General features: G+C 41.3%; 3 protein-coding genes across 3 annotated transcripts in view; 1 reads left to right on the forward strand and 2 right to left on the reverse strand.

Moving 5' to 3' along the window:
- The window catches only part of LOC129377511 (arf-GAP with dual PH domain-containing protein 1), a 23,670-nt gene extending 18,230 nt beyond the window's left edge, over positions 1-5,440 (forward strand). Inside the window, exons 7-11 of the mRNA XM_055057509.1 lie at positions 2,460-2,543; positions 3,185-3,247; positions 3,703-3,774; positions 3,852-4,080; positions 4,445-5,440. Of these exons, the coding sequence (XP_054913484.1) occupies positions 2,460-2,543; positions 3,185-3,247; positions 3,703-3,774; positions 3,852-4,080; positions 4,445-4,473 (477 nt within the window). The 3' untranslated portion in view covers positions 4,474-5,440. The remainder of the gene's footprint in view (positions 1-2,459; positions 2,544-3,184; positions 3,248-3,702; positions 3,775-3,851; positions 4,081-4,444) is intronic.
- The window catches only part of LOC129377515 (uncharacterized), a 288,482-nt gene that overhangs the window by 22,502 nt on the left and 253,911 nt on the right, over positions 1-12,069 (reverse strand). The window lies entirely within an intron of this gene.
- Positions 7,056-11,492, reverse strand: LOC129377506 (transcription factor Sox-8-like). The gene is made up of 3 exons (XM_055057504.1): positions 10,943-11,492; positions 9,055-9,302; positions 7,056-8,969 (listed from the first exon to the last, which is right to left on the reverse strand). The coding sequence occupies exons 1-3, from the start codon at positions 11,341-11,343 to the stop codon at positions 8,242-8,244; spliced, it is 1,377 nt and encodes a 458-aa protein (XP_054913479.1). The 5' UTR covers positions 11,344-11,492; the 3' UTR covers positions 7,056-8,241.

Genomic DNA, 12,069 nt, shown 5'->3' on the forward strand with positions numbered 1-12,069 from the left:
GTACTGCATTGATTGGCTTTTCAAATGCCGTGGAAAATCTCGAAGAGCAAAATGGGGAGAATATAAATGTTATCTACTTCATGAAAAACACTGAGTCATCAGCGTAACAACAAATTTGCGGTCCGGTTTTTGCCATCATGCTCTAATAGAAAAATGAATCGGTTGTGAAATGTTTTTGTCTTGAGCCAAAGGTTTTTACAATATTCTGCTGAAGTTCCAATCGTTCTATTTGCAAATGAATCATATTTATAGAGTCAATATTTAAATATTTATATTTTGAGCAAATATATATATATATATATATATATATATATTATATATATATATATATATATATATATATATATATATATATATTCTGCAATGGTTCAAGGATTCCAGATATTGAGAGATAAAAGTCGGAGCAAGAGGAATGTTTAAGATATTTCATTGCTGGCAAAGATACTGTTCCCTGCGGGGTTGTTCCCAGTAAGCTTCATCGAGTTAGCGCATTACAAAAGTCACAGGCAACAAGTGATTGGGTAAAATTTAACGCCTCTGACTAGCAATCATTTCTCAACAGATGAAGGTCCAGACTCTCCATATGAGGCAAAGTGTAAAACAAGGAGATGGTTTTTTTTTACCAAGCTACCACAGTGCACTAAAAAGTTTATGTTGCATTCTAAACATGAGCGACACTGGGATTTATAAGAGCCAGGAATAAATAGTCAGACTATTAGTCAACAAATATAATAACACAACAAAGAAAGTTTCAAACTTATTTGTTAGCTTTAGTAAACGCTATTCTGGATGAGAGACTTGAATCCTGAAGCTTTTTCACCCAGACTGACTTAATTTTCCTCGAAGAGTACGAATCAGAGTTTGGAGAAAACAAGGAAGGACAGAAACATGTTGGGTCCAAAATGTTCAAACTGATATATTTGAGCCAGGATAAAACTCTAACTTGTGTCCTCTAAACATTTTTAGCATTTGTTAGCATCTTTTTGCTCTGTTTCAAAGTGATCCCTAAATAAAGCATGATTAAAATTGAAAGGTTTTCAGGTGATTGATCTCCTTTCATGTTTGCCGCTTGTAAACGGCGCATTCTGCTGGTGTTGCCTCGGCGTGTTATATGGCACGCCAGCGCAGCTGTCGTATAAGTGACACATAAATCCAGTGTGATAAAAAAAATAAAACATTCTCCAAAGTCCATAAACAGATTAAAGGATTTTGTTTTGCGACTTGTTCAGAGCAGAATCTAAACGTGAAATATGTTTGCTGCTGTTTTTATTGTCTGTCACTGCTGGTTTTGACTAAAATGGTGGCGATGGTAAAGCTTGGGCTACTGGTGAAGACTATTTCTGGAGCTTAACAAACTATTAGAACACTACTCCAGTGGAGAAAGTAACTTTTCTAACTGAAAAATATATTTTTTTAAGCTTTCCTTCATTTTATAATGACACTCGGGGATCCTTTAGACAAGCCAGCAGCAATTAGCAAACACCTGTTGGAACTGCGTATCGCTGAGCTCAATGTACGAGCTACTTCTCGGTGAAAAGCTGGCAAAATATTATTATTATCATTATTAAAGAGTAAAACAGAAGAGTAACGAAGTGATGACTTCCTGAAGGCGGAGTTTCAGAAAGAGCAGGAGTTTCTTAAAGAGACAGATGGCCAATTTCAAAGCATTACATTGTGATGTAAAATGTATTTTATTTAATTTATTAACTGAAGGTTACAGAGTCACTTGATTATGCTATAAAATTGCACTATGTGCCTGGAAAATGCCTAATTTCGCCTCTTTATAAACATGATGTTCAGCCAAAGTTATAAAGAGCCATTTTGCAAGATCCAAAGAGACACTTGCCGCAAGTGTCTCTTTGGATCTTGCAAAATGTTACTAACACCAAACAAAAAATTTCAGTAAAAGTAATTTTCACATTTTTATTTAATAGTGAATTTACTACTTAGTTGAGTACTTTCAACTGCACATCTTCGGCCTTCGTGGCGAAACATTTGCACACCACTGCTCTTAATTAGATCATACATTTTAGCTTGAGGAAATGAAAACATCCCTCTGACTCTGATTGTTCATCATCAATGAAATGTAAAGGGAAATCTTGAAAATTACATGGAATGTTCCCTTTTGTTGCAGCTTCTGGTTTAATCTCATAAATTTATCAGCTATTAAAAGATTACTGACTCGAAAAATGAATTTCAGAGAAGGAAACGGGGGGCGGGGGAGAAGCGCTGCTCCCTCTGCTGGTAGAGTCGGAGTACTGAGGGGTTGTGAAAGGAAGAGTTCACTGAGTTCAGTCTGTCTCAATCTGTGGTGGAGTTACTGATGAAGACAAAGAGTCAAAACTCGTGTCTTTACATCAGAAACGAAAAAAAAAAAAGAAGTCCTCGTTGGACTGGTAGAATGTGCTGTCGTGTCGTGCCGGATGTGTTCCTAATGAAAGTGTTTGTTTGCTTGGCAGGAGATGGTGGACTGGTTCAACGCCATCAGAGCGGCCCGGTTCCACTACCTGCAGGTGGCCTTCCCTGGAGCGAGTGACGAGGAGGTGAGAAAGACGCGCTTTAATCCAACGCGTTTCTGGGAGCCAAGCTTGTGGCTCCGGTCACTGCCTCAGTGATGGTGGTTCATTTTTAAATTCAGACTGAATTCCCTGTAAAACCTACAATGAGATGATATTTCCTTGAGACGCATTTTCTCTACCCGTTTCATCCTCTGTTCCTAATCCTTCAGAAACGTTCCAGTTGGGCATCTATCTAGATTAATTTTCTTATCTTAACTAAAAAATGTGTATTGATATAATAATTATTATTTTTAAGACCACCTACTATTCTATGACTTAATTTACTCATACTGTTGTTGGTATTTGTTGGTAGGTGTAAAAAAAAACAGCCCCAAAACGCATCCACAAGCTTGATTGACAGCGCTAGAACCCTCCTCCTGACTCTGATTGGTTGTTTCTGGGAGTGGTGTGTGTCTGCAGATGGCAGAATAACCACAGGGAGAATTTTTCATAGATTATCCATCTCATACTTTACTCTCAGGACATAGTGCCAGCTTTAATATGTAATATGTAAAATAATATTTTTTATAAAAGATGGGGTTTAAGGTTTTTGTTAATGATGGTACTTAATTTGCCTTTTTAATATTTCGTGCAAATCTTTAATGTTTTTGGGGGTTTTTTCGCAGCTGGTCCCCAAACTAACACGGAACTTTATGAAAGAAGGCTTCATGGAGAAAACCGGCCCAAAGGTGTGTATTCTAGAATCTTTTGCTAATTATGAGAGGACATGGCTAGAAAAAACTGTCTAGAACAGAACTTACTTCAACTGAACTCCAGGAGAACCAAGCTTCTAATGATCAACCTGGAGAGCATGTCTCCTCTGATCAGATGGATAAAGTTGCTCATTGAGCCAAATCCAAGAATCTTACATGTTGTTTTCAGCCAACCAATGAAAGTCCCTCAAAACAAGTAGTACAAAACTTTTCTTTTTGACATCTTTTGAGAAATAGTTAATGTCAAAACAGAAACTTGAGATGGTTCTGCTTTTTATTCTCCGTAGTCTAGACTTGTTTATTCTCGTCGCCTTTCCCTTCTTCTCTTCTGCCAGGCTTTGCTGAAACCATTATTTTCTATGTTGGGTGCAAACTGCAGTTCAAAAAAGATTTTTCCCTCCCTTTAATTTCTCTGTCTCACTCTGCTGCAGCACACGGAGGGCTTTAAGAAGAGGTGGTTCACCATGGATGACCGGCGGCTCATGTACTTCAAAGACCCCCTGGTGAGAAGAGTCCAGATCCCGATCCTCTAGTGGCCTGACATGTTGGACTAATGGGACCCTCTCTCTGTCCGCCCCAGGACGCCTATGCCAGGGGCGAAGTGTTCATCGGCAGCAAGGAGAACAGCTACACCGTCCTGTCCGGCTTGCCCGCGTCCACACAGGGCTACCACTGGAACCACGGCATCACCATTGTCACGCCCGACAGGAAGTTTCTCTTTGCCTGCGAGACGGAGGCCGAGCAGCGCGACTGGATCGCGGCTTTCCAGAGAGTCATCAATCGACCAATGAGGCCACAGGAATACGCAGGTTTTTATTGGGAATGTTGGACAGGTGCAGATAGGAAAGCAGACCGAAACTGATTTGGACTGATTACCGCATCAAGTCCATCTACAGTGGCACATCGTTCCATTTGCTTCCATTTTCTGTGGTTGCATAATTTTTTTCTTCATATTTCTTTAGTTAATTGTAGGCTTTTGCTTGTTTTTTGTTGTTTATTTTTCTTGGATAGCAGCATTTTTTGTTCGCGTTGTTTTTGTGCATTTAGAAATTTGCCTCTGTCACGTTTAGTTTGTACCGCTCGGCCGCTGTAACATTCACACACTAAGGAAGGCTAAATGTGCGTCGGTTTGTGTCCATACCTAATTTCCGTTTCCTTCATTGTGTTTTTCAGTGGAGGCCCATTTTAAACACAAGCCTTGAAGCCTACAGCAAGTCCAAAGTCATCTGGACCGGCCTAATGAGAGAGATATCAGAGACAGCCCTCTCACCCCGCACCGCACAACAAGTGGGGAGGCATTGGGGTCCTGTCTGGGTAAGGTGGAGACTATTGGAATGGGCTAAGATTGGAAAAGAAAAGAAGAACAGAAGGACTCCAGTCTATGTTAAAGACGATGGTTGGTATGATGTAAGGTGGAAGGGTAGAGATGATGTCAATTAATACCGCTCTCAACAACTTTGTGCTGTACATTGTCATACCAGATCCTAGTCCCTCTCCCTGTCCTCCTGCCCCTCAGCCATGTGGAACCCTCATCTGCATCGAGCTACCCTTACGCCCTCGGATCTCATCTTGTGAATGGTTCTTTCTGCCTGTGATCTAATGTAGCTATGTAACCTAGAGTCATGTCACTGGTCGCTTAACGAAGACGAACACGTTGTTAATTTATTGAATGTACAGTTTTCGACCACAGTGTCTTAATCGTGCGTGTGGAATCGTCATGTTTTCATTGCGGACTCTTGCGAGGTCCAACCTCTGGCGCTGAAACCCTGGGAAACCTGAATTCTACAAAGTGCTGTTAACAACAACCATGCCTACAAACGAAACTTGCACACAAACGCTCAGTGAACACCACCTGCTGTTAACGACGGCTGATCCACCGCGTCCAACCAGGGTCCCTTTTAGAAAAACTCCACCCCAAACAGAAGCCGCGCCCTTATTTATTTGTACTGTCGAACATACCATGTCATCGTGGGATGCTAATTTTTTGCTGCTTTCTTGGATTGTAATGTGACGGGATTGTAATTTGTAGAACACTTCTACAAATGTTCAATTTGTTCTTTGTATCTTGATTCAAAGGCACAGTGTTTTGTTGATTCTTGCATCGTCATGGGAAATAAATTTGAAAAATGAACATGGAGGAACCAGAGACAATACAATACGATATTTACATGTTCTGTGTCCCATTTGTTGTTTGTATGGTGGCTCAGAAGGGACAACGACATGCAAAAGTCACAACGGAAATGATGCTAAGTTTGCTAACATGATTTGTGTTTTAGTCTAAAACAGAGGCTATGCTAGCAAGTTTACCATTGCTTCCTTTGTGGTTTCTGCCTTTTACTGACCCTTTAGGGCCACCGCATATTTGACAATAGAAGTGTGTAATACTGCATATTTTGATATTGATGCAGTTTTTCTTTCTTTAAAGTATTTTGTTAAAACTACTGGAATCAACTGGGACGCCCCCCGTAGTCGAATTTCCCAGATTTAACTTTCCGAAGGCGTATTTGACGATGGCAGGTTCACAAGACATATGAGCATGTCTGAAATCAATGTTTCGTGTTGCACCTGAAACTGGTGTTTGCTTGTGGAAAGTAAAGCTTAAAATGAGGCCAGTTGCCCTATGTCCCCTCTATGTCGTTGGTTCTGACTTCCACACTCACGAAGGGTGTGTCCTTCAAAGAACCACGCCTGTCACCATTACTGAACCCCAAATCAGCAGGTACAATTCATCTCTTTTTCAGGTACTTGCGTTTATGAGAAACGATGCTGAGGACAGTATGAATGTTGGGTTAATGCTTAATTTGTCCAGCAGATGGCGCCATTAGACTACATAAATAATACCCATCACTAACCTTAACTCGTTTCTCATCAACAGCTATTTGGTCAAAAACTGTCACTGGCAAATTTCTGGGTTTCAAGTTGCAAAGACCCGTCGTCTCATAGTGTGAAATCTACGAGATGGTGGTCAATATTCTCCTTCAAAAGTCATGATGATTTGGATGTTTTCCAAAAGAAAGAAAAATGGGCTAAATGACTGCCAGTGTACCTGGCCACCTGATGACCTCTCTCGCTCTGACATAACCTTCCACAGGATGCCAGCCATTGCAAACATAAATTTGTCAATGCTTCTTCTGTCTGGCTGTGCTGTTGTTGGCTGCCGGGTTCTCATGGTAAACTGCTGAGACAGAGAGCCAGTGAGCAGTACGTGACGGGCAACAGGAAGAGTTTAAAACCGGGTGGGACCTTTGGCTCAGCAGACGCCCAGGGTTCATGCTGAAAGTAATACGTCCAGTCGGTCAGTGGAATACGGACCAAATACGTGTTACCAGGCAGATGAACCGTGGTGCAAGAGTGTGGAACCAAAAAGCGGACATAAATTTTCTTCTTTTTTTTTTCAAATACAAAAAAAGGTACTTGACCAAAGAGACCAACATCTAAAAACGTAATCAAACATTTTTTCTATCCACTTAAGCATCATTAGTCTCCATTGGGGAGATGCGCTCAATCATATCGCCAAACGGCTCCATTTAAACTTTATTAAAAAATTTAAAACAAATTGTTTCTTTTAGGGTTTTCATTTGTTGCCAAGTTGTGAACAGATCTTCTGAGCTAAAGTCTACTGTGTCTGCACACCATGCAAAATACACCATAAAATACCTTGTATCTGTAGAATGACTTCAACAATAATATTTGATTAAAGCCTTTTGGATGCGTAATTGTTGCCTCGGAAATGTTATCCTTATGTAATGTGACACCACAATACTTTGGAAAAAGCCACGCCCTCTACAATCGATCAAAACCTTTTTATTCAGCTGAAGTCCCACATTAGATACATCATCTCACAAATTGTACAAGTTGCAAAAAAAAAGCTCTCAGACCAAGGCACAGAAAACAAGAACAATTCAAAGATTAATTTGATAAATACCATGAGATCACAGCAGGCTTACAGAGACTCTTGTGGGACTGTCGCCAGGCAGCTTGTGGATTCAAACTTGCTTTGAGTTCGGATGTTTTCGCAACGGCAGGTTGAGTTCCCTCTGCATAGGTTTCTTTCCGGAGTTCAAAACATTCATGGTAGATTACCTGTAATGTTAATATACGTATAATAAATTTAAAAAGTTCCTGCCAGGACGTCAATTTGTAGTGAATGTTTTGCTTTTAGAGACGTGGGAATTGTTGGGAGCCACATCCCAACCTACACATGGTTTTGTTTAAGAAACTGTCCTAAACTACGGCTCCCTGGACTGGTCTGGAAGCCTCAGGACCGGTCTCAACCTGTTATCTTCTGATCTTGAGCTCGGTCTCAGATTCGTATGTCTTAGTCTCGGTCTCAGAAGATCTGCGCTTGCTCTTGGTCTTGGAGGATGCCATCTTGGTCTAGTAAGAACCTGGTTTCAATAAACCATGGCATATCGAAATTGTCTGAGATATTTTTATGAATTTTTCAATAAAATAACCTTTAAAAAGCTTAAATCTTACATATAATTTCATTGTAAAGTCTACTGTGTGTACAGTACTTAAGACCACCTATTTGCATGTATTTTACTTTTAAACTCCATTTGAACTCTTATCAAATATGACAGACTATAACTATTTCTATATTAATATAACTATGCGTTACCTCCATTTGGTAGATATTGTTTATTAGAATGACCATCATATTGCCAACGCTGGTTGTCAAAGCTGGTTCGAAACAACCCTGGTGCATGGTGGGTAGTATCAGATGACTTGATTGTAAGGATTTTTTTAAGGTTCAGCTAAAACTACAAATGAATTTGAATTTGGAGAATTTTAATGATTTACCCTTTCAAGATGTCCAATTTCAAACATATTTCTAAGTACTTGTCAGTCTTGAGATTTCTTCAGCATGACAACAACAAAGGCCGGTGATGTTTTTTCACAGAAACAGATGAGATTTTGTTTACTGTCTGCGAGCTGAGGTTGAGTCAGACGGCAGGCTTCAGTCCCCGTCAAGGCCTGGAGAGTGACGCGTAGACGGGCTGCTCCCAGACAGACGATGGACTGCCAGGAGGCAGCGCCAAGGCCAGACTGTTGACGAGCGGAGCGGCGTACGACCTGCGCGTTGAGTGAAGGTACGGATATTGGTACAGGCCGGCGTTGTAACCTGAAAACGCGCCGTAGAGGCTGGCGTTCTGAAGGTCGGTGTAGTCCGGCGGGTTAGGAGGAGACACGGAGGTGGAGGAGCTTAGAGAGGTGTACTGAGGTTGGTGTGAAGGTGAAGGAGGTGAAGTAGAAGAGGAAGGTGATGAGCTGCAATGGCCCGGGCTCATCTGCTCCATTTTGATCTGAGGTTTTTGGCTAGTGTCCTCCTGCGGTACCTCCGTCGATGCACCTTCAGGTGTTTTGACGGTACAGTTGACTATGCTGTTGGAGTGAGCTTGGGCGCGTTGGGGGACGTATGACCCATTCAGGCTGCCGGGTTCCATCTGGGCTGGAAGAATAGTGCTGTGGCTGTTCAGGGGCAGGTACTGGTCCAGCTCGTGCACATCAAAGGCATCCATGGTGCCGATGACCTCGGTGCTAAGCTCTGAAATGTCCACGTTGCTGAAGTCGATGTTTCGGTTGGAGTGAATAGCAGCGGAGCTACTGTCAACAGGATGATGGGCATCATGCTTGTTAACAGCGTGGAGCTCCGTTTTAGGGGTAGTCGGGGGTGTTGGAGGACCATGAGGTTGACCTAGAAACAGACAAAAAAAAATTCAGTTTCTTTTTCCCTTTGTAATTGTAAGATTGTAATTGCTGAGATTTTGTAATCTCGTCACCTGGTCTGTCTGGATTGTAATGCTTGGGGACCTCTCCTACACCACCTAGCCGGGTCAACCCAGCTTCCGTCTTATAAAAGCCCTGCTGGGGTTGGTGCTGGTGTTGTGGTCTCGGGTCCCCTTGGCCCGGTTTAGCACTTTTGCGTCTTCGAGGTTGGTATTTGTAGTCTGGATAGTCTCTCTTGTGTTGCAGTCTCAGCTTGTCAGCCTCCTCTACAAATGGCCGCCTTTCTGTCTCAGAGAGAAGTCTGGAACAAAAGGCAGGAAGAAGTGACTGGACAGAGGCATTCTCTCTTCAGAATGGGCTAAGCATTTTCTCCTATTTAGAAAAGCTAGAGACTGGAATTAGCGTTACTGCTTGTGATTTAAAGGTTGGAACATTTTTCCGTTCAAATGGTTCAACCAAGGTGCTAAGAATAAACTCCAAAGTGTTCAAAGTGTTTTTTTCATCTGCACATAGCATTGAGTCGTCCTGCACAACTCCCAACTCATTTGTTGCTATGCACTGCTAGTTAGTGGTTTGATATAAAGTTAGTACATTGTTCCCTAACTTAAAAAAAAACATCTTGGAGCAACACCAATACCTATTATCAGGCTAACATTATAGCCTGACAAGCGACATGTCTGTTAAAGAGCAGACTGCAGAGTCTAACCACAGCAGCATTACTAAAATCAAAATATCAAATCAAATTTTATTTGTAAAGCATATTTCAGCAGCAAGGCATTTCAAAGTGTTTACATCATAAGCACAAAAACACAAAGTCATGCAACATGCAATAAACAATATATTGTTACATATTACATTTCAAATACAATTCTAAACAAGTGTGTTTTTAGTTGAGATTTAAAGGAAGTCAGGGTTTTTCATGTTTTACAGTTTTCTGGAAGTTTGTTCCAAAGTTTTGGTGCATAGATGCTGAAAGCTGCTTCTCCTCTCTTTGTTCTGGGAATGCAAAGCAGAACCAGAACCAGAAGACCTGAGAAGTCTGGAAGGTTGATACAACAACATCAGATCTTTGATGTATTGTGGTGCTAAACCATTCGGTGATTTGTAAACTAACAATAGTATTTTAAAAACTAGTCTTTGACCTACAGGGAGCCAGTGGAGGGACTTTACTAAGTAACTCCGGGTTAATTCATTGATTGATATAAAAAAAAAAAAAAAAAAGCACTTAAAGACTGTGACTCAAAAACAGCTGAAAAGAGCAGAATATTGAAATTTGCGAGTAGTTTTGAAAAAATGTTCCACATTAACGGTTGATGAGTGATGTATCTCTCCTCATTGGTTAGTGTGAAAATAGTCTTTCACTTGTAAAAGTGCTTTAATTTCAGCAAAACCCATGTTACATATTTTTAAGCGTGCAAAAGCTTAAAAACAGAGACTGAAACTTTAGACGTTATTTTTCAATTGAAACCTTGCAGTTAAATTCTGACATTAAGATATAAATTACACACCTTCTGATGGAATCATGTGCTCCTAAATGAAATAGGTTTTTAACATGTGGAAAACAAACAATTGAAAGAAGTGGGTTTTTTTAATTATTTTTTACATTGCTTTAGTTTTATTTCAGACACATTGTGATATTTTAAATAGGGATAACATCACTTATGTAAATATGGATCAGCTGTGGTGTAAAATACAATGCAAATGTCGCAGCAATTCAAAAACCCATAAAACTGCATTTACATAAAATATGTCTGTTTAGATTTAGGTTTTAGATGGCAGAGATCCACTTAGCTCCTCGCCACATCTACCAAGCCAAGAATGTAAAATGTTATAATGTTCAATTTTCAAATTCCAAAAGTCTCCATCCTGTCTATTTTCAAGAATAACCTCTGCGGACATTTTGGGCACTTATTGTCTTGTGTTTTACTATCAGCCACTCACCTCCACAGCTTGCCCAGCGTCTTGCTCAGCTCCGCGTTGTGGAGGTGCGGGTACTGGTCCGCCAGCTTCCTCCGCGCCGCCTGCGCCCACACCATGAAGGCGTTCATCGGCCTCTTCACGTGCGGCTTGTTCTTCAGCCCTCTCTCCCCCTGACTCGGCACGGGCACCAGCGACCAGTCGTACCCTTTCAGCACCTGCGACACCGCGTCCCGGATGCAGGCCGGGAAACGCTCGTCCTCCGGGGGGCTCTCCGCTCCGGCGAGCGGACGCACCGCCGCCTGCGCGTCAGTTCCGGCGGGAGAGTTCCCGACCTCCCGGTCCGGTTCGTGCCCGGGCGTAGAGCCGCCGCTGCTCTGCGGACTGCACGGATCCTCGGTGAGTAAGCCGTGCGCTTCAGCCATGGTTTGTTGCTGGGTTTATTTGAGCGCCTCCAAAGTTCGCGGAAAGCTCTCCAAAATGCGTAAAAGAGCGCGGTTCTGACTGGATCGCCACGAAAAGAAATGAAGCTCCCTCACTGGAAAGACCTGGCACGGGGCTGCCATCCCCCTTCACATTCTCCCCAACGTATGACAACTTTGACAAGCTCATCCAAAAGTAAACTCTGTAATCTCTCCACCTCCATCCGCTATTGGCCTGCACAAAAAAAATAAAAAAATAAAAAAATTAAAAAACAACAATTGGGGACCTCCTTCCCCAATTTATTGGAAAATTCAACGTCAAACGCAGAATTCCAAGTTTAGAAAGTCTGTAATTTAGAAAAATGTTAAGTAAAAATAACAACTGCAGTCAACTTGGACCCTCATTCTCTTCTAGCCTGAAGATAAAGGCCCAAACCTGCCTCAAAATAATTTTGGACCTTCAGACTTAGAGACTCAACATGCATTAGGACTAATAATATTTTTCTAAATAAGAACAAATTGACATTTTGTAAAATATGTTATAGTTATTATTATAAAAACAGTTCTGCCACACTTTTTTCTTCCACTGAACTTTACCTCATTTGCTTTGTATAACAGAGTCCTGCAAATAGCCTGCGTCATTAAACCTATCAAAAACAATTTGGTAAAAAACAACATATTAGTACTTACATTTATTCTAAATCAAAACAAATGGACAGTTTGTGAAAC

The sequence above is a fragment of the Poeciliopsis prolifica genome, unplaced genomic scaffold (assembly GCF_027474105.1).
Source record: "Poeciliopsis prolifica strain line A6 unplaced genomic scaffold, Auburn_PproV2 SCAFFOLD048, whole genome shotgun sequence".
NCBI classification, from domain to species: Eukaryota; Metazoa; Chordata; class Actinopteri; order Cyprinodontiformes; family Poeciliidae; genus Poeciliopsis; species Poeciliopsis prolifica.